Source organism: Xiphias gladius, chromosome 21 (genome assembly GCF_016859285.1).
Source record: "Xiphias gladius isolate SHS-SW01 ecotype Sanya breed wild chromosome 21, ASM1685928v1, whole genome shotgun sequence".
Classification (NCBI taxonomy): domain Eukaryota; kingdom Metazoa; phylum Chordata; class Actinopteri; order Istiophoriformes; family Xiphiidae; genus Xiphias; species Xiphias gladius.
Genome location: NC_053420.1, coordinates 31,634,289 through 31,654,753, shown reverse-complemented (window position 1 = coordinate 31,654,753; position 20,465 = coordinate 31,634,289). Strand labels below are relative to the sequence as shown.

Here is a 20,465-nt window from a genome sequence, read left to right as displayed (position 1 = left end):
ATTTAATTGACACCCACCTCGTATCTGAAGTACGTATTCGGAGACTTATATAATAGTTGAATAAGAAAGACTCTTAGACTCTCTCAGACTCTCAGACTCTAAACGATTCATCTTATACTTTCTCCCTGGACTCATATCTGTGTAGTACTCTAAAGCATTACATCTCCAAACCTATATCGCACTTGTATTAACTTGTGCTATCTATTACACCATTTCTTCACTTCTTAGTATTTTTCCAAGGCATAACTCTGACCCAACACAAATGAACTGAACCCCATAACTACGTTTAATAATAGTTATGATATAAGATCCTTTTTCTGTACATATACAGTACTAAAATTTGGAATATGGAACATTAGAAACAGTCCTCCTCCTTTTTACAGGTTCAACATTTATAGAAGTATTCACCTATTTCAAATAGGTTTGTAATTCAGCTCTTACATACTGTATGAAGAATGTTTTTGTCAAACTTGTGACTCGTATGTTTCTCAGTTTGCCTTGTCTTTATGCTGTTTTACTGCTCTTTGCCACCACTGTGTGAAAAATAAAAATATAATGAATAAAAAGATAAAAATGTATTCATTTCAAATACACTGACCAGCCACAACATTAACTGTACCCAGTTGCTGGCAAACCAACTACCTTTGATATCTCTCTGATAGATTTTTGCTTCTTTTTGAGCCTCATTAATATCTTCTTCACTTGCATGGTCACCTCTTCAATCCTCATATTGGCAGACAACTCCATCTCAGTCTAAATGGCAACTCTCAACACTCAGTAAATTTGCAGCCACATGTGAGATTTTTTGTGCATGAACTCCTCCTCAAATTAAAGCTGAGACTTGGCAAATTACTGTAGTATCCATTATGGAACTGGAGGAATGGAACACCATTCTTCAAAAAGATATTCCCTTATTCTCTGTTTTGATGACAATGGTGGAGAGCGCTGTCCAACATGTCAGTCCAAAATCGCCCATAGTTGTTCAATTGAGTTGAGATCTGGGGACTGCAAAGGCCATATCTTATGATTCACATCATTTTCATACCCATCAAACTATTCAATGACCCCTCGTTCCCTATGGAGGGGGCACTGTCATCCTGGAAGAGACCACTAACATCAGGATAGAAATGTTTCATCATAGGATGAAGGTGATCACTCAGAACAACTTTGTATTGATTTTCAGTGACCTTACTTTCTAAGAGGACAAGTGGACCCAAACCATACCTGATTAACCTGAGGGTGGTCACCCCCCACCTGGTCCATACATGATCAAAATATATTTCAGTGGTATTTCTCCCAGTATTTCCCACAGTGCCACTTACATCTTCTCAATTGCACATCAGGTTATATGAACCATTTCTGATTGTGAAATATTTTGTTGTATTTCACCACATTTCAGTGTTTCAGTGATGTGTTTCTCGAAGTTTAAGAACCCCAATTCCCAAGGGTGCAGTGGGTTTTAGGAATGTCCATTTGGTGTTACAGTTACCCGGTCCTCATGTCTGCCAGAATGCAATGCCAGGCCCAATTTTGTTAAGCTTCTGCAGTGTTTAATAGGCCAGTTGACAGAGATTAGCAATGTTTCCAGCCAGGATCTGGTCTCGCATGTTGGCCATTTTCCCATCACTTACTCCTATTGTACTAATAAAACAGCTTGAACTACTGAAACAGTACAAACAATACTGAGTCAGAGAAACAGGAGGTAAAACGGACGAGACAATGAAGGAGTGGCTAGCATGGAAACAAGATGTGACCTTTGGTGTTATATCTGACACTGAAGCATTGTCAGTTTTAATGGCTCTGCTACTTAATTATGGAAATAATCATGTAAATGACGAAAAGGAAAACTGCTTTGTTACCTCAGTGAATCATGATATGTTCACCCCCTGAGTCTAAAAACTGTTTACATATTTTCTTAATATAAATATTTGTTCTTTTATTTCAAATAGCTACACAGGCATACTGTTTCTGCCATGTTACCCAAACATTTTTTCCAAAATCAGACTTTCATATGATTTCAACACATTCCATATAACAGTGCCTCTGCTCATGTGACACTCATGGAACAAATCTGAGCAAGCACAATAAAGTCTGTGCACAAAATCTCTCAGGCACAGCCTGAGATATACGACACTCGATTGAACATGCAATCTCCTGAAACCCAACTTAAATGCTAATGCTGTAGGAACACCAAGCTGATTATATAGACTGCAAAGCTGAATAAGATAGGATTTGGACGTATATGAATGGACAGTACATGGAACATGTGACCATAAAATGATTTTTACACTTGCCTGCAAAACAACAATACTCCAGTAAATGAAAATGTATGAGACAGCAAAACAAGAGGCATCAAACTTGGGTCCACCAGCTCAGACGGCAAGATTCTAGTAAAGCACTACATGCACAACATACTACATAGTGCATTCATATTTTATCTTATCAGAGTAACCTTCAGTTATTTGACCAGTAGATGACAGTGTGTAATATTACTGAAGCTCTGATTACCAAACCCATTTCCAACACAGTGTGTTAAAAAACTGTAAAACCCCAGCTACCTGTTGGGTGAAACAGCATTAGAGATAAGCAGATTGCATCAGGTGTGTGTGTGTGTGTGTGTGTGTGTGTGTGTGTGTGTGTGTGTGTGTGTGTGTGTGTGTGTTGGCTGTTTAGGGCTTGAAACTTAGTGTTAGGCATTTAGACTCACTGAGAACTTTATTAGGAATACCTGTACACCTGCTTATGCGTGCAACTAACCAATAAGCCAATCATGTGGCAGCAGTGCAATGCATAAAATCCTGCAGATACAGGTCAGGAGCTTCAGTTTATGTTCACATCACACATCAGAATGGGGAAGAAATATGATCTCAGTGACTTTTACTGTGGCATGATCGTTGGTGCCAGATGGTCTAGTTTGGGTGTTTCTAAAAATGCTGATCTCCTAGAATTTACTCCGGGTGGCTTCAAAACCAAAAATTAACCACTGAGCAGCAGTTCTGTGGATGAAAAAGCCTTGTTGATAAGAGAAGTCAGCGGAGAATGGACAGACTAGTTGGAGCTGACAGAAAGGTTACTGTAACTCAGAAACCACTCTTTACAACTGTGGTGAGCAGAGATGTATCTCAGAATGAACAACACGTCCAACCTAGAGGTGGATTGGCTACACCAGTGGAAGACCAGGTTCCACTCCTGTCAGCCAAGAACAAAAATCTGAGGCTGGAGTGGGCACAGGCTCACCACGACTGGACAGTTGAAGACTGGAAAAACATAGACTGGTCTGAGGAATCTGCATTTCTTCTGAGGCACACATCGTAATTTGGCATGATCAATTTAAATCCACAGACCCAATCTGCTCTTTTTCAACAGTCCAGCTGATGGTGGTGGTGTAATGGTGTGGGGAATGTTTTCATGGCTCACTTTGTACCCCTTAATACCAATCAAATGTGGTTTGAATGCCACAGCCTATCTGAGTATTGTTGACCATGTGCATCCCTTTATGGCCACAATTTAACTACCTTCTAATGGCTACTTCCAGTAGGATAATGCTCTGTGTCAGATCAGACCAGATCTGAATCCAGTAGAACACCTTTGTGATGTGGTAGAAAAGGAGATTGGCAGGATGAATATACAGCGATAAATCCGCTGAAATGATGTGATACAATCATTTCAACATTGAGCAGAATCTCAAAGGAATGTTTTCAACATCTTGTGGAACCCATGTCACACAGAACAGAGGCTGTTTTGAGATCAAAGGGAGGAACTACCCAGTATTAGGAAGCTGTTCCTAATAAAGTACAGAGTGAGTGTAGTTGTGATGGTTAAGGTTATACATTGCAAAAAAATATGAATGTAGTTGCGTAGTTAATACAAATTTCAGATAAAGACCAGTTAATCTGGGACAGCTTGACCAATTGGGGACAAAAGCTGCTTCCCCAATCGGGAAGAAGCTGATTTTTGGCTCAGTGGTTAAGGTTAGGGTAAAGTCATTGTTAGAGTTAATGCAAGCTTGTAGAAAATCACATTATAATATAATGTCCATAAAAGTGACCTAGGTCATCGTGTGTGTGTGTGTGTGTGTGTGTGTGTGTGTGTGTGTGTGTGTGTGTGTGTGTGTGTGTGTGTGTGTGTACGTCTCTCTATGGTTGTGTTTACAAATTGTGCTTGTGCATGTGTGCGTGTGTATGTATTGTACATACGTGGGTTTTGAGGCCTCAGCCTGGTCTGTTTGTAGTTTATGTCCTCCCTCCACCTCCATGGTGCAGTAAACAATCCTGTTTGGAGCCAACGACTTCAGACCCTGAACCTCCATGATAACGACCTGATATGAACACAGATGTAGATTAAACAAAAACAAAAAAAGAGGGGGGAAAGTTTACATAGTCCAAAATTACAAGTTTGAACAGCAACTTATAAAAACAAAGGAAATAAAGCCAACATATTCTCCTCTATTGTGAATGACAATATAGCTAGTCAAACAACAAATGCAGTTGTTGTTAGCGAAAAAACTATAACTTAATCCTAATGCTGTCAGACAACCGAGTTGAAGTAGACAGACTGGAGCTTGACACCAAGCAGAGTATTTATTAGTCTAACCAAGCTATTTACCAGTGAGGGCAGTATTGCACAATTTTTTTTTTTTTTTGCCAACTTTAACAGGATGAACAGAATAGGATGAAAAAAGTGATTTAGAAAAATAGGAGAATAGTGTTTTGAATTCTGTATCATGGCACTCTCGATTAACTTCCATGAACTTACAAAGCATTAATAGTAGAACAACTGTAAACGACAGGCTGACCATCATCAGTTTTATATATCTTACATATCTGTTGCATATCTTGCTAGCGTTGTCCTTCGGGTCTTAGTGAAAACACATTGAATTACTTGAGCCTTTTCAGATATGTCGCTAATAAGGGGATATGTCGCTAATAAGAAAGTTTTATTTGCTAGTCCAGGCGACAAAGATATTTTTCTTTATGTCTAAAACCTCTCAGCTTCTCTGGGCCAACCTGACAGTCAGTGCCTTGCTTAATGGTTTTTGTGTCACCTAATTGTGTGTAGGAATGTATTGCACAAGTATTAAAAAAAAGGAATTTATGATCATCACATGTTCTGCAGAATACCACAGAGTGTTTGTCAACTGTACATGGATGGGTGAGAGAAATAGAAGCACTATGGACCAATGTTTTTAATGCATGGGTCACTGTTCTCTTCATATCTTACTCACGAGAACACCGATGCTTTGAAATTCTACTGATTGAGAGTTGGTGGCACCAAAAAAGAGAAAGAAGAAAAAATTGCTAGCTATAAAATGGATGTAAACAATACAGGTTTTAAAATACTCAAAAAAATTGGCATTCTGAATCTTTGAGTAGGAAAGTGCATTCTACATGTTTGCTAGACCTCAAAGATGTGACAAACACTGAATGTAAACATATTAACTGTTTACAAGAAAAGTCCACAGGGTACTTTTAAGATGTGTTTAATTTCTGAAGTGCTACACAGTTATTACACCCATTTCTGTTTGCTGGTTTGTTTGATGGTTTGTTTGTTTATTTGTCAGCAGGATTAGACAAAAAGCACTGAACAGATTGGCTCCAAACTTGGTGGAGGGATGTGGCATGAGCCAGGGAAAAACCCATTAAATTTGGTTGGTGCAGATCCAGGATTTTTTTATCACTTTCCTTAACATTGTCAGATAGGGCATTTTTCAACATTTTCATCTTCATTCAAGGTGCACCTAATGGATATTATCAAGAGCTTCCGGCCACATGTCCTGGTCTTCATCACCTGAGGGAGTATGCTCAGTTGCCATGGAGATGGTTCATTTATAATCAGATGACCAACGTATGAAATGTCAGTAATGTGATATAAATAAGTCATGTAAATGGAACTCGTGCTAATTTGTGAGACTGTAACCTCTGTCTCTGTTCAAGGATGGTCACTGGTGTTGCCTATGGAAAAATCCAGTCCATTTCCTAACTCTACCCATGCTGTTTCCAAGGTCAAAAGCGAACCATCAAGCTCCAGCAATGTAATAATTATTCATAAGGTAAGCAAAAATACAAAAATAGGGTATTTATATAAAGTATAAACAAGCCTCTTATTGTCTAATTGTGCATCGAAAACGATAATCTACTTAGAAATGTACTGAAGTTATTTCTATACTTAGTGCTTCATTGCTCTATGTGTAATATGTAACTTTTGATATAGAAGTTGAAATGTACTTATATTTTAAACTATATGTTTGCCTAATAATCATGTGAGTCCCTTGAGCCAAGCCTACTTTAAGGATAGGGAAAAATTAAAGGGACACACCTCCAATTTTAAATATGAGGCTCAATTTACTAGTTACAGCAAGTGCTAATCTGCCTGTGAAAAGAGTAGGGCTGTAGTCTCCTGGTCAACCGGTCGACTGGTTGGTCGATATTCTCGACCAACCAGTGCACCTAATGGATATTATCAAGAGCTTCCGGCCACATGTCCTGGTCTTCATCACCTGAGGGAGTATGCTCAGTTGCCATGGAGATGGTTCATTTATAATCAGATGACCAACGTATGAAATGTCAGTAATGTGATATAAATAAGTCATGTAAATGGAACTCCTGCTAATTTGTGAGACTGTAACCTCTGTCTCTGTTCAAGGATGGTCACTGGTGTTGCCTATGGAAAAATCCAGTCCATTTCCTAACTCTACCCATGCTGTTTCCAAGGTCAAAAGCGAACCATCAAGCTCCAGCAATGTAATAATTATTCATAAGGTAAGCAAAAATACAAAAATAGGGTATTTATATAAAGTATAAACAAGCCTCTTATTGTCTAATTGTGCATCGAAAACGATAATCTACTTAGAAATGTACTGAAGTTATTTCTATACTTAGTGCTTCATTGCTCTATGTGTAATATGTAACTTTTGATATAGAAGTTGAAATGTACTTATATTTTAAACTATATGTTTGCCTAATAATCATGTGAGTCCCTTGAGCCAAGCCTACTTTAAGGATAGGGAAAAATTAAAGGGACACACCTCCAATTTTAAATATGAGGCTCAATTTACTAGTTACAGCAAGTGCTAATCTGCCTGTGAAAAGAGTAGGGCTGTAGTCTCCTGGTCAACCAGTCGACTGGTTGGTCGATATTCTCTCCTTCAACCAAATTTTCATTGGTCAGACAATCGCCGGTGTTACTTTCATAAAGAAAAAAGCGCTAGTAATAGTCTCCAGGATTAATCCATTATTTACTGTGGTGTGGTGGTGGGAGGGACAGACTATCTGTTAAAAGTTGTGAAAACTGGGATTTTTTTACAACTTTGACTCGTCCAATCTAATGGAGACTGTCAGGTCTAATTTATTTTACGTTTATGAACGTTTACTGAACGTTTATCCTGAGTCGGCTCCAAACTACTTGACACCATGTCAAAGAAGTTGCCAGTGTGGCTGTATTTTGTTAAAATGGATGACCCAAAAGTAAAGTGAATCAATTTCCAACATGGCATATTACCTGAAATAGTAGGCCAACTTGTCTGTATTACGATGCTCCGTCAACTTTCCTGTTTAACGCTTGAGGCTTTGAGTGTATATTCTGCAACAGTTCTTGTGCTGGGGTCACCAGTTGATATTGTTCTATTTTCAGATATCATATGAATATGACAGTTGACCAGCTTTCACCTGGTCAACAAATCATTTCAGTATTAAATATTAGGTTAAAATTATTTAATATGCAGCAAATACTTGCTTTAATGTCCAATCGATTGGTTGAAGAGTAGGTGCAATTTCAGTCGACCAAGATTTGCTTTGGTTGACTACAGCCCTTGAAAACAGTTGTGTGTAATGTCTTCTTAGGCCCTAGAGGAGCTTTATCAGGTCTGAGAAAATAACCTGGATGAGGTCATAATGATGTCAAATGATGTCAGATTTGGACACTGCAGAATTATAACAAAGAGCCTGCGTGAAAACCTGCAGTCTTAGAAAGATGGGTTCATATTCTAGACAGATTGTGCACATCCAGGTTGCTCAAAAGGGATAATTAGGATATTATTAGGTTACTTATTTTAGCTTTAAAGATGGCATGATATTGCCAAAACATTACCTTGTGGAAAAAGGTCTGCGCTGCATATCAGTCATACTTCCTGTTTAAAGTACTCTTGATATGTTGTCTATTGCTTCTCCTTATTCTTCTTCTACGCCTACAAGAAATATTAAATTCTAATAGGCAAAATGAAATAAATTTAACCTCACACATTCATGCTCCCCAAAGGATGCACCATTTCCATTTTTGAAAAGTTAGGCACCAACCCAAACCTTAACTGTACTGCACACAAACTGGCTCAATCTAAAACATACAAAGTATTACATTAAACTGTCTGAGAACATTGATGCTCCTCCTTTTTAACACAAATTATTGTATCCTGATTAAAAGCCAAACAACACTAATAAGATATTAAGAACTCATCAGAACTGTTTGGCAAGCCTCCACCAACCTCCAAGGTGAAGGACAGCACCACATCAGATTTGGACAGCGTGTTCTCATCCTCCTGGCCCATGTCCATGATGGAGGTGTTGTGGCCTCGTTTCAGCTTCTGCAGCTTAAACTCTCCTCCTTTGGATACCGGCATGCTCTCCAGGTTTGCCATCAGCAGGTTGACAGAAGATCGCAACTCTTCAATGTACATTGCCTCCATCTCCCGGGAAGAAAACCTAGGAAACCTTCCACCATGCTGACCAAAACAGGAAGACAGCCAATTAATTAATGAGCACTATCCACAGAATGTCCAAAAATAACCTTATAAAATAAAATAACACCAGTTGTAGACTATATCACAATATAACATTTTTCACTTTACCCTTCCATCTGCTCAGATGTCTGAACTGTAAACTCATGTCAAACATTAATAAATCATAAATAAATAATCATCATAAATAAATCATAAATAAAGAAAATCTGAATGGTGTACAACTAAACTAATATGAATTAATATTCCTTGAAGTATTCTTTCACACATTCAAAGTTAGATGTTTTGCAAGTGGAAATCAGACTGATATATATTAAAGGGGACCTATTATGTTCATTTCCAGTACTGTATTTTTATTCTCAAACTCCACTAGAATAGCTTTGCATGATTCACAGTTTTAAAAAAATCATTATTTATCTCATACTGTCTGTAATGCAGCCCCTCAGTTGAGTTGCAGTTGAGCCTCTGACTGAAAGAGGCAATATTAGCTCCGGGCTCTTTAAGGTTCCTCTACCCAAAAGCCCACTTTCTACTGATTGGCCAACTTTGGGAAGCCTGCCGAGCTGCAGCACCCCGTGCATGTTAGCACCATCTCATCCTCTTACCAGTGTGGAGGTTCTGAAAGCAAACTGCAAAACTACTAAGTAACATAACATAATTGATTGGAAATGGCAAATTCTCAAATCCATCCATACATGTTTGAGGTTGAATCCGATCCAGAATGTGAGAGTGGACAGCACTAAGATCCACAGCAACAAAGAATACAGCAGGATATCTCTGTTCAGTATATATTATGCCCATTACGTGCTTACAAAGATGGATATAGTCTTTCAATAACAATCCATACATAAATGTTTTTAATATACGCCCTTGTTAATAGCTTTATGTGTCGGAAATGCACAAAAATTTCAAATGTTGTGGAAAACGCTGTCGGGAAATACGAAAGCTAACATTGCTAGTAAAATGTTATTCTGTTGTTGCCAAACAACTGTATATTAAATCTACAACGTTGGTTATTTGTATGCAGGGGTACATAAAATGCCTATACTACTCAAGCAGACTATTTTGAGTGAATGAGCTGTGTTTGGAGCGGATGACCATATAAATAAATCTGTGACGAGCTCGTGTCAGCTCGTTGCATAAGTAGAAATAAACATTGAATATCTACCATTCAGAGCAGTCTGACACCTTAGCTTTTGTCTCACAGGGATTACTTTACATAAATTGAATTCATTATTTGAAACTTTGGCCACGTTTAATATGAACATCTGACAATGTAACATTATATGTATATGACAGAAAATAAGGAAAAGCGTAATAGGTCTCCTTTAACGAACCACTAAAAGACTAAATTTAATGTGAAAATTCCAGAAAAAGTGATTAAATTTTACACATTAGGACCTGAGAACTGTGCCATCCATTCATTCACCCTTACCCGAGCGATCTGGTCTGCCATTTGCAATCGTCCGTCCAGCTCTCTTCTGATCTGCGCTGCTTGCTCATCAGGGTTGTCCAGCTGGGGAAACAGACATACAGTGTACTTCTGAAATGGGACCACAACAATATATATATTGTGTAATAATAATAATTAGGATAACAACAATAATGTCAAATTATATTAATGGAGAAATAAATAAAAGAAAGGGAAAGGAGAAAACTGAACTTGGTAGTGGTAACCACAAGCAGTTAATAAATAAAACAGATACCAAGGTAAAGTTACTGTATTGAATCAACCAATTCTATTGAGAAATTTGTCTTCACACACTGCTTGTGTTGTATTGGCACCCCTCTCCAACTAAAAACTTAACCAAAACCAAAATTCTAATAATTCGAAAAATGTCCTTGTTGAAATGGATTAAGAATGACAAAAAGAAGAAACGAAAGACTCTGACTCAGAGGAAACTCCATCATCATCTGTCATTCAGCTCCTGCTGTGACTGCCCTCACTGCTAACATTTCTGACTGCAGAAAAACACTTAACATGGAAGCTGGAAGTAGTCAGTTTTAAAGTATTGGCATCTTTTTGTTCTACTTCATGTTTTGCCTTATTAACATATTTTGCATTAGTTATGTTCGGGTGAAATTAGTTATGTTCGGGTGAAATTACTTGCCATAGAAATGTTTTCTATTAACTTATTGACTAAGCATTCATAGTGGGGGATGTTATTGCTAACATCTGTCAATACATTCCCTTTCCAGTTGACCAAGTAAAGCCTTGCTGCTTACAGAGGCCAGTGACACTGAGCGCAGGAATCAATCTGACAACCATGTGGAATTCATCAGCAATTCAACCCCCAGGCTGCAGGATCAATACTCTCTCTCCAGCCTTGCCTGCTGATTAGGAAGGAGCTAGAGCAGGTTAATGGTAATGTTGTCACAACTGTGTGTGTGTGTGTGTGTGTGTGTGTGTGTGTGTGTGTGTGTGTGTGTGTGTGTGTGTGTGTGTGTGTGTGTGTGTGTGTGTTTGTGTGTGTGTTGTGGTCAGTCAGCAGCATGATGTGGTTCTCTGCCATCTGGAGACAAGTACAAAGGTGTGTTTCTTCTATAAGTGAAGTCACACACAAACACACTTTTGTGTTCTATGCACACAAGAGAGCAAGATCCCTGTGGTGGAGGTTGGCATTTGTTAGTAAAATGATAGTTCCATCAACACTGTCTGAGAGATTGATAGGATTTTTGAAAACACAAGCTAAACTACTGCCAACCCTTCATTCCTAGAAATTACGTTCCTATACAACTATACTGTTTTCCAGTTACATTGTGTAGTGGCAATGTAATAGCTGGCTAGATTTTTTTCAAGGGCAATGTTTTTTTTGTTTTCTTTTTGTTTGTCTTTTTTGGAATCAATAAAATGCTACATTTATTAACAGCAGTGACTCCACTGAGGTGGCTGGGATGGACAGCGGACGAACAAAGCAAACAACTGTCTGCGGTTATGTTTAGGCAACAAAAGCACCTTTGTTAAGGTTAAGTGAAGATCATGGTTTTGGTTATATGTAAACAAACATGTGTCAATAGGAACTTTTTCTGTTAAACCAGATCATGATTTTACCCTAACCTTAACCAGAGAGCCTGAATGCTGCTGTGAGAGCCTGAATATAACCATCAAAAAGTTTAATAATGCTGTAGTCGCTACATGTGGATATTGTAGTGCAAGATCAGATATTTTGACAGAAAAAAAATGTTTGTGAACATTTTAATGATATGTTCAGTGTCAAAATATTTGCAACTAAATTACGTAAATTAACAACATTTGGTCATTACATTAATAGAGAATGTAATTATGGTTGCAATTACATTTCCTTCTAAGTATACAGCATTTACTGTTGCAAATTAGTTTTACATGAATGTAATTTCTCAGCGACAGAGTTGCTACTGCTCATTAGTTTAAATAAACTCATAATTCTAAACAAGCAGACAAAAAAAACTTGGACCTCGCTACTTTGCCCAGATTAGGGATATTGTGTTCTTGTAGCCAGAACTGGGAGGGGAGCTCAGAGGGGAGCATCTGGTATGCAGGCCCTTGCCCATGGGGCTTGATTAGGAATAGCGCAAAGAATAACATGGTGCCACCACCCTCTGGGCCCACCACCTGCAGGGAAAGACATTTGGTTTGGGTGCAGTGCAAACCAGGCATCAGACAAAGGTGGAGCCCTAGGCGTGCTAACCCCTGGCATCATAGACTGGTCCTAGGGACTTGGAACGTCACCTCTCTGATTCAAGGTTCAAGCATTTTTATTATGATTTCTACTTACACCCATCAGCCACAACATTAAAACCGTTAACTGGTTCTAATGTTGTGGCTGATCTGTGTATGTATGTCATTCATATATAGAGGCAACATATAATTTTCTCATGGAGCGAGTGCATCCTACTTCATGGATACCTTGTATGGAGGGGAGAGAAGTAAAGTTGATCTTTTCCATTGTGTTCAATTTTTGTTGGGTTGTGAGGTCGTATGGTCTGAGACCTTGCAGTTCCCATAACAGTGTCTGTAGAGTGTTGTCGCGTGTGAGGTCCAGGAGGGGTCTTCTGTGATCTGCACTCTGAAGAATTTTGTGCTGCTGACTCTCTCCAGAACGGTGCCATTGATGGTTAGTGATGTGTGGTCTGCACAATCTTTCTAAAGTTAATGATAACCTCTGTCATTTTCTCTATGTTGCAAAAGGTTGTTGGTCTTACACCACGTTTTTGGTAGGTCTACTTTTTCTCTGTAAGCCGTTTGATCATAGTTGCCAATGAGGCCAACCAATGTTGTGTCATCAGCAAACTTAATGATGACGGTTAGAGCTGGATGATTCAGCGCAGTCGAACAGTATGTCAACGGTGTGAGAGTCACCATCTCCAAATCTGAGGCCATGGTTCTCTGCCAGAAAACGGTGGATTGCTTCCTACAGGTTGGGAGTGAGTTGGTCTCCTAAGTGAAGGAGTTTTATGGGCTCAAATAAGGGTCAATCTGACTTTGAGCTTTTACTGTGATGTTCACAAATTATTACACAGTTTGTAGATCGAAATCAGCCTCACCTTTGTAAACCTGTAAAATAAATCTGCATTAGAAATACAAGTTTGTGCATGTGTAGAAAAGATTTGTGTTTGCAAAAAAAAATGAGACTGTGAATAAAATCTGTAAACAAATTATATCAGTGGTAGGGTTCCCGCGAAGTTCCTGAAAGGTGTAGAAGATTTTCAAAATGGACAACAGCGCTGGATCTTCCACGCCCCAGGTGGGTTTGTACAGCACATTAAGTGGTTACCATTACTCTCTACAGCATCATCAAACATAATTAAAGCCACCCAGACTGCTGAAGAGCCTGCGCTCTTCTTGTCCATCTTGAAAATCTACTATACCTTCCAGGCAACGGAACCATCTGCCCTCTGATTGGATTTTGTCACCTTTATAATTAAGGTTTGGTTAAGTTTAGGTCACTAAAAGTACTTGGTTAAGCTTAGGGAAAGATTGTGGTCATGGTAAAAAAATAAAATAAAATAAAATAAAATACTCACAGCTGCATTAATTCATATTTTTAGCCACTTAGATGCTGCAGAACAAGCTGTAAACACAACATTGACATATTATCGCCCTATAAAGTTGTTGTGGTTGACATGTTAGATTTCCTTTTCTTTTGGATTTATGACAGTAATTTTGACAGGCATTTTTCACTGTTTTATTACATTTTAAAGACAAAACGATTGATTGATTAATTGAGAAAATAACAATAATAATAATAAGACGCAGCCTGAGCTGAAAACAAAGAGCTAAAAGAGGCTAAAAAGCTCCATAAAACTGATGGCAACTGAAGACTTAGGTGGATTTATCACTAGAAGTGACCCCTTCATAGTAATTAAAATTAGTAATTAAAATTAGTGCATAAAATAGCATAAAATTTTGGCTTTAAAGCATAGCAGCTTTAAAGCCAGGGAAAGATTGTGGACATGGTTCAATGGAATCAGCGTTTCAATGGAATCAGTTTTTACTGTTGGTGAAGGGATGCAGATGCTGAAGGGATGCAGCAGAAGACTCTGTCAAAGTCTGACATTTTGTACATTCAACCATCCAGTCTGACATCTTCCTATGTCAGACTGGATGGTTGAATGCAGTATAACAACATCATGTGATGTCCGCAGTCATGTGATGTCCGCAGTCATTATTCATATGAACACAATGATGGAGGCTTTCAAAAAAATATAAAGGGTTAATTTAAGAACACAATCAGGGGTTAGGGGTTTAATAAACTGATCCTATTTGTTTGTTTTAATAAAACCGGGTACGTATTTTCAGCTTTCCATGCAGCAGAATGCTGCTGCAGCTCTTTGAATAAAGCCAATCGTAGGACAAAATATAATTTTCATATACTAAATTGGACTGTAATTAAGCTCACTTACCATATGTTATAGGTTACTGCCTTCCCCCTGCTTCCTATGTAAGCTGTTGTATGGTTGGTTTAAGGTATGCTTCATGTCTTCACAGGGGGGCAGATGGTAGAGTAAGTATGGACAGACATAGCCCATTAAACAGGGAGATTAAACAGCCTGCTGCTTGGGGGAGCCAGGAACTGTTTTAATTGAGGGACGACCCGCCACAAACAATATGTCAAAAGAAAAATGCTGATTACCAAATGTAACCCCAGCAAAGATATTCTATACAATCTGTTCCCGTCTCACAATATGTGATTTACAGTATTACATAAATGATGTAATGATTATAATTTTGTCTAAATAATTTATGGAATGTCCTTGGATTGGAGATACACCATCACATTTCTTTTCTTTCCAGAAGGTTCTATAACCATTGTACTGCAGTCCTCCTCAATAGCAAAGAGAACAGACTTGCTCCTTTGTGCGGACTATACACAGTTACAGATGGAAAATCAAGAAATTTCATGATTTTGGCTTGATTTTTATTGAAGTGGACCGAAATCTGCAACGTTTGACGACAGAATATAACAATCCATAATACTACTATGATTAGTGATGTGATAACTACAAGCTGCAAATTCAATTTTTTTATGTCAACAAAGGGTCAGATAACATGTGTAATGTGAAAGGGGTCGCACGTAGTGATGAACCCACAGAGATTTCTCACTAACTCTGTGGTTCACCTCAGCCCTACGGAGACTTTCATTGTCTTTCAGCTCATTGTTTTGGTCTTATAGCCTGCAACTTTACCTTTTTAGTCAACCACACTACTATTGTACTCTGTTTTAGTGAAAAAGCTCGGATAAATCCACTGTATGATACCTACCCAGCACCAAACAGCTGACAGACAAAGTTAGCGACTAGCTGGTGAACATAGTGGAGCATTTAGCAGCTAAAAAGTCTTATATTTTTTACAGGAGTTGGTGGAGTTAATATTGGTCTTATATTTGTCAGGTGTCCAGAAACACGACATCCAATGAATGCTAATGTTGTTGTGTTTGCTGGATATGTAACTGGCCGACTGTTTGCTAACACATTAGCCATATCAACTTTATTTGGTGACAATATGTCCATGTTGATTTTTCAGCTTGTTGTAATTCCCCCAAGTGGCATTAAATAAGTAATTAATATTGCTTCATGATTACTTACAAAAAAAAAAAAAAAATTCCATGCACTTGAAATAAATGAATTTGCTCAGACCAAACTCTCCATACTTACTGCTAGCGTCATGGCAATATCAGCCTGTTGGTCCACCTCTTCGGTCCAGACTGAAATTCCCCAACAACTCTTTAATGGATGGCTATTAAATTTTGAACAGACAACCATGGTCCCCAGAAGATGAAGCCTAATGACTTTGGTGATCTGCTGATCTGCTGATGGTGGTATTTCCTTCTAGCTTCAACTTTAGGCTGAAATTTAAGGTTTTTGTGAAATATCTTTAAAACTAGTGGATGGTTTACCATGAAATATGGTATAGATATCCAGTGTCACCCCAGGATTTATTCTAATGACTTCGTGGCTCCTCTGACCTTTCCTCTAGTGCCACCAGCATGTCAGACTTTTAATTTATCCTTCAAAATGTCACAACATCTACCTGATAGACAGGCACAAAATTTTGTACATTTATGGTTCTCAGACAATGTATCCTAATGACTTATGTTTATCTCCTGCAAAACTAAAACAAAGTACCTGCAAATCTAATTCCCATCAGCCTCAGCTATACTTTATGTTTTGTGCCAATTAGTGAATGTTAGCATGCTAACATGCTAGACTAAGATGGTGAATATGGTAAACATTATACCTGCTAAACATCAGCATGTTAGCATGTTAGCTCAATGGACGATCATGCCTAAGTGCTGCAAAATGGTGGGGGCATGTTGTTTATGGTACCGGTGAGACAATGGAATATGATCCAGCATGTCCAGTTAGAGAAACTAAGTTTTTGTTTAAAGGCTTCTCAGACTGCAAAACAGTGCACAACTTATAATACTCACAGACAGAATTTTATATTTCTGGAAATTGATAATTGCAGCAGCTCTTTTATCTTTCATCACAAGGTAAGCAGTAGAAATACAGTGTTAACTTTACAAAGTAATCTACCAGGATTGTAGATGTGGATTTCTACCTGTGTGATTGGCCAGCATAGCACTTTGCTGGATGACATTGTGTTGCGGCAAAAGCTGAGCTAGGTTCAACTTTTTTGCCAGATAATCCTGCATTGTCTGCCTCATTCCTCCCTTGGCAACCCCACTACATCGCTAGACTGGCCTCATTCAAATGAATGCTAAGGCTGCCTTTTTCCTTCCCCAGCTAAAGTCAGCCTTACAGAGCCACTATCATGGCTATAGACTCTTAGTTTTGTTAGCACAGCTGTGGTCTTTGATCTAACTGACGTGCTTTAACATGACCTCTACCAGTGTTTCTAACAAATGTGGATGCAAGTGTTTACTCCCAGTTGAACTTGTGCCCTTGTTTTTGACTTCAGAACAGCAGAAAAAAGCACAACAAATCAAATAAGAAAATTTCTGAAGTTGCTGCCTCACTACACTGACATTTGTCATTTTAAAGTAACTTCCCATCATAAAGGCTTTAGTTTCACTGTTCCCTGACTGAATTAACTTCAAAATGTGATATGGTCATTGACAGCATATTTGAGGTCATGTACGGTGTACGAAGATGAACTTTTGCTTTTATTTCTAAGTTTGCCTCTACGCTCAGGTAAGGACACAACAGAGAACAGACACCCCGTCTTCAATCAAACTCTAGAGTTTTTAATTCAATTTCAACAAGACCTTGTATTTTTGTTTTTATGTCTAGCCATCAAAAGTCTCTGTGGATATGCAGCTGAAATTTCAGAGTGACAAAAAAAAGTACTGAAATGCTGCGCACATGTGCATTTGCACTGGAAAATTTTATTTCCATAGCAGAGGTCATCTTGTGGACGCAATGGATCAAAATGTCAAATCTGACCACCACAAAATAAATTCTCAACCTGCAGGAGAGTCTCTGTGGGAGAGAATGTGTGTAGAAGTAAGACATTTTTCAACATTGACCCATTAAATAAGTTGGTAATCAAAAACAATTTTTTAGTATCGGTACTGAATTCGGGTCTGGGTTAGGGTAAGGGTTGGGGTTAGGCATTTAGTTGTGATGGTTAAGGTTAGGGTAAGGGGCTAGGGAATGCATTATGTCAATGAGTGTCCTCACAGCTACAGATAGACCAACACGTGCATGTGTGTGTGTGCTCACGCGTGTGTATATCTATGCATTACAATCCGTTTGTTTACCATAACCAAGCACAGAATAAAAAAAAAATAGATCAATGTAAAAATCCAGTCCAAAACATTCCAATACAATTCAATACAGTGATGGTGGACTGCAGAGCCTATAAAAGATTTTACTCTCTTTGTTTTATTATTTTATCAAAGTAAATCATGAAGTAATTGAACTTTTCTGAAACTGATCAACAGAAAAAAGTATCTAATGCCATACTGAAAACAAATCTCTTTGAATGAATCTAAATTAAGTACAAAAATAGAATAATAATGATTGAAGTATTTGCCTAACTGCCAAGAATTCAAAATTAAACTGATTTCGGAACTGTCACTTAATCACTCACGGACATTTGAAGTCTTGCTGTATCATCTCTTTGAAGTTCTGTTCTCTGTCAGACTTAAGTAAATTCGTCATTTCACTGTCTACCTTCAATCCCTTCTAGCTCCTCTTGCAGAGAAGCCTCCCCATGGCCGGTGGCACCTTAATGCACGGGCTTACCTGGGCTTGAGCCCTGGGCCACTGACCAACCAGGGGCCTCACGGGACATGAACTGAATCAGACAAAATCCTCCGCAGCACCCACAGTGGAGGGGAAGTGATAATCATACGCTTAACTTTACTCATGGTGCAAAATCCACTCTTTCACAATAGTAAACTGTTAAGTACAAGAAACATTGTAGAAACAGAACAGAACAGTAAAACTAATGACCAGGGCCAAATCAGCAGCTGCAGCATAGAAGAAGTTGCTGATTTAATGCACCACTAGGTGACCACAGCAAGCATCCTAAATCAAATGCATCTGCCATGTGCGAGACCAACAGGTGCATGCTAGGTCTGGCTGGATGCTAAATGATTAAATACTGACAGTGGATTCTTCAGCTGTGACTAATACATTCACTTCTACTGTCAGTGAAGTGCGCAATACCTTTCTGCTGTTTTTGATAATCCCTGTTGTGACTGCAGGGAGCAGTGAGACAGAGAGGCTGAGTGGACTGGTTATATTTTATACTGAAAATGAACTAGCAGATAAGTAGGATTTAGAGCTGAATGTGGCAGGTTATTTGATTTATGTAGCTTAATACTGCTCCTGCCATGGTGTTCATAGACTTGTATCTTTTAATCATTTGTATTCACAGGCTGCACAAGTGCCTGACTGGAATTTATTGGTTGATTTCATTGCGGTTCTCACTTGGGAACGGAATATATGCCTTGAAATACCAATTCATATACATCTGCATATACGCCTGATGGCCTAAAGATGTTCTTTAATTTAATACTTTTATCATATATTTCTATTATCACCATATAATATTTTTACTCCTTCCCTTACCCCGTTAAAAATGTAATGCAGTAACATTTTCTCAGAATACATTTTAACTGACTTACTTTGTACTTTTATCTGAGTACATTTTTACACAAGTAATTTTACTTATACTTGGGCAAACTTTCTAGGTCCAGTCCTGTTGTTGGCAGTGCGTTCATGGGTGCGCTGGTGCGCTGGTGCACTGCTGCTGTGCAGAATCACCAGAAAGATGATTCAAGCTTCTTGCACCTGTCTGCTGGTAGTTTCTGCCACTCTTCCACTGCTATGCATTCAAGAACTTTTAAGTTTGCAGGAGTCCTTTTTGCAATGGCAGATTTCAGCTCTCTCCAAAGATTTTCAATGGGATTTGGCTCAGGACTCATTGCTGGCCAATTTAAAACAGTCCATCTTTTCCTTTTCAATCATTCTTTTGTCTGCTGGGTGTTTGCTTTGGGTTTTTGTCCTGCTGAAAGACCCAAGACCTTCACCTCAAACCTAGTTTTCTGACACTGGGTAACACATTTCACTCTAAAATACCTTGGTAGTCTCTCTTTCTCTCTCTCTCATCCTCTCTCTCTTACACACACACATCGACACCCCCATTCTCCCCCTTTCTCACACCCCGAGTGGCCTCTGAGATAAGAAAACGGCCAGCTTCTTGTCATAAATTGTTACTGCATTCCTGCAGTGACATAACATGAAATTCCTCCCTGTTTAAGCACATGTCTAAGTTAACATGAATTAGCTTTCCAGCTATTCAGTAATCCAGTTTTTTCCACCTTTTACTGATTTGTCGTGTAGTGACAGACAGGTAAATAGAAAAGAGAACAGGCCGGTGCAGATTGTTGGATTGTTTCTCTCTCTCTCTCTCTCTCTCTCTCTCTCTCTCTCTCTCTCCCAAACCCTCTCACCCGTCTGTCCCTGCCATTGATTTTCTCCTACTGGCTGCATTAGCATCTAGCCAGAACACCCACCCCTGCCGTTACCACTGATTGAGGAGCACAGTTGAGTTACTGCTGTCTCCCAGGCATGCACAACACACACACAAACACACACACATATACCGTGATATGCACCACAGAATTTACACATCAAAAAGTGTGCAAAGCAGTACTGTGTATGCACTCCCATGTTATTATTCTCTCCCTCTAATATCCAGAGAGAAAGCAGCACACACACAACACATAGAAGACAGTGTGCCTGGTGTGTCAGCTTGAAGGCATGCATGGTTTTCTTTCTTCTT

The 20,465-nt window shown here is 38.7% G+C and overlaps 1 protein-coding gene across 3 annotated transcripts in view; it reads right to left on the bottom strand.

Moving 5' to 3' along the window:
- The window catches only part of cadpsa (Ca2+-dependent activator protein for secretion a), a 215,638-nt gene that overhangs the window by 134,758 nt on the left and 60,415 nt on the right, over positions 1-20,465 (bottom strand). For all 3 annotated transcript variants that reach the window (XM_040115542.1, XM_040115544.1, XM_040115543.1), the window contains exons 4-6: positions 10,158-10,244; positions 8,477-8,713; positions 4,197-4,318 (exon numbers count right to left, since the gene is read on the bottom strand). In XM_040115542.1, the coding sequence (XP_039971476.1) occupies positions 4,197-4,318; positions 8,477-8,713; positions 10,158-10,244 (446 nt within the window). The remainder of the gene's footprint in view (positions 1-4,196; positions 4,319-8,476; positions 8,714-10,157; positions 10,245-20,465) is intronic.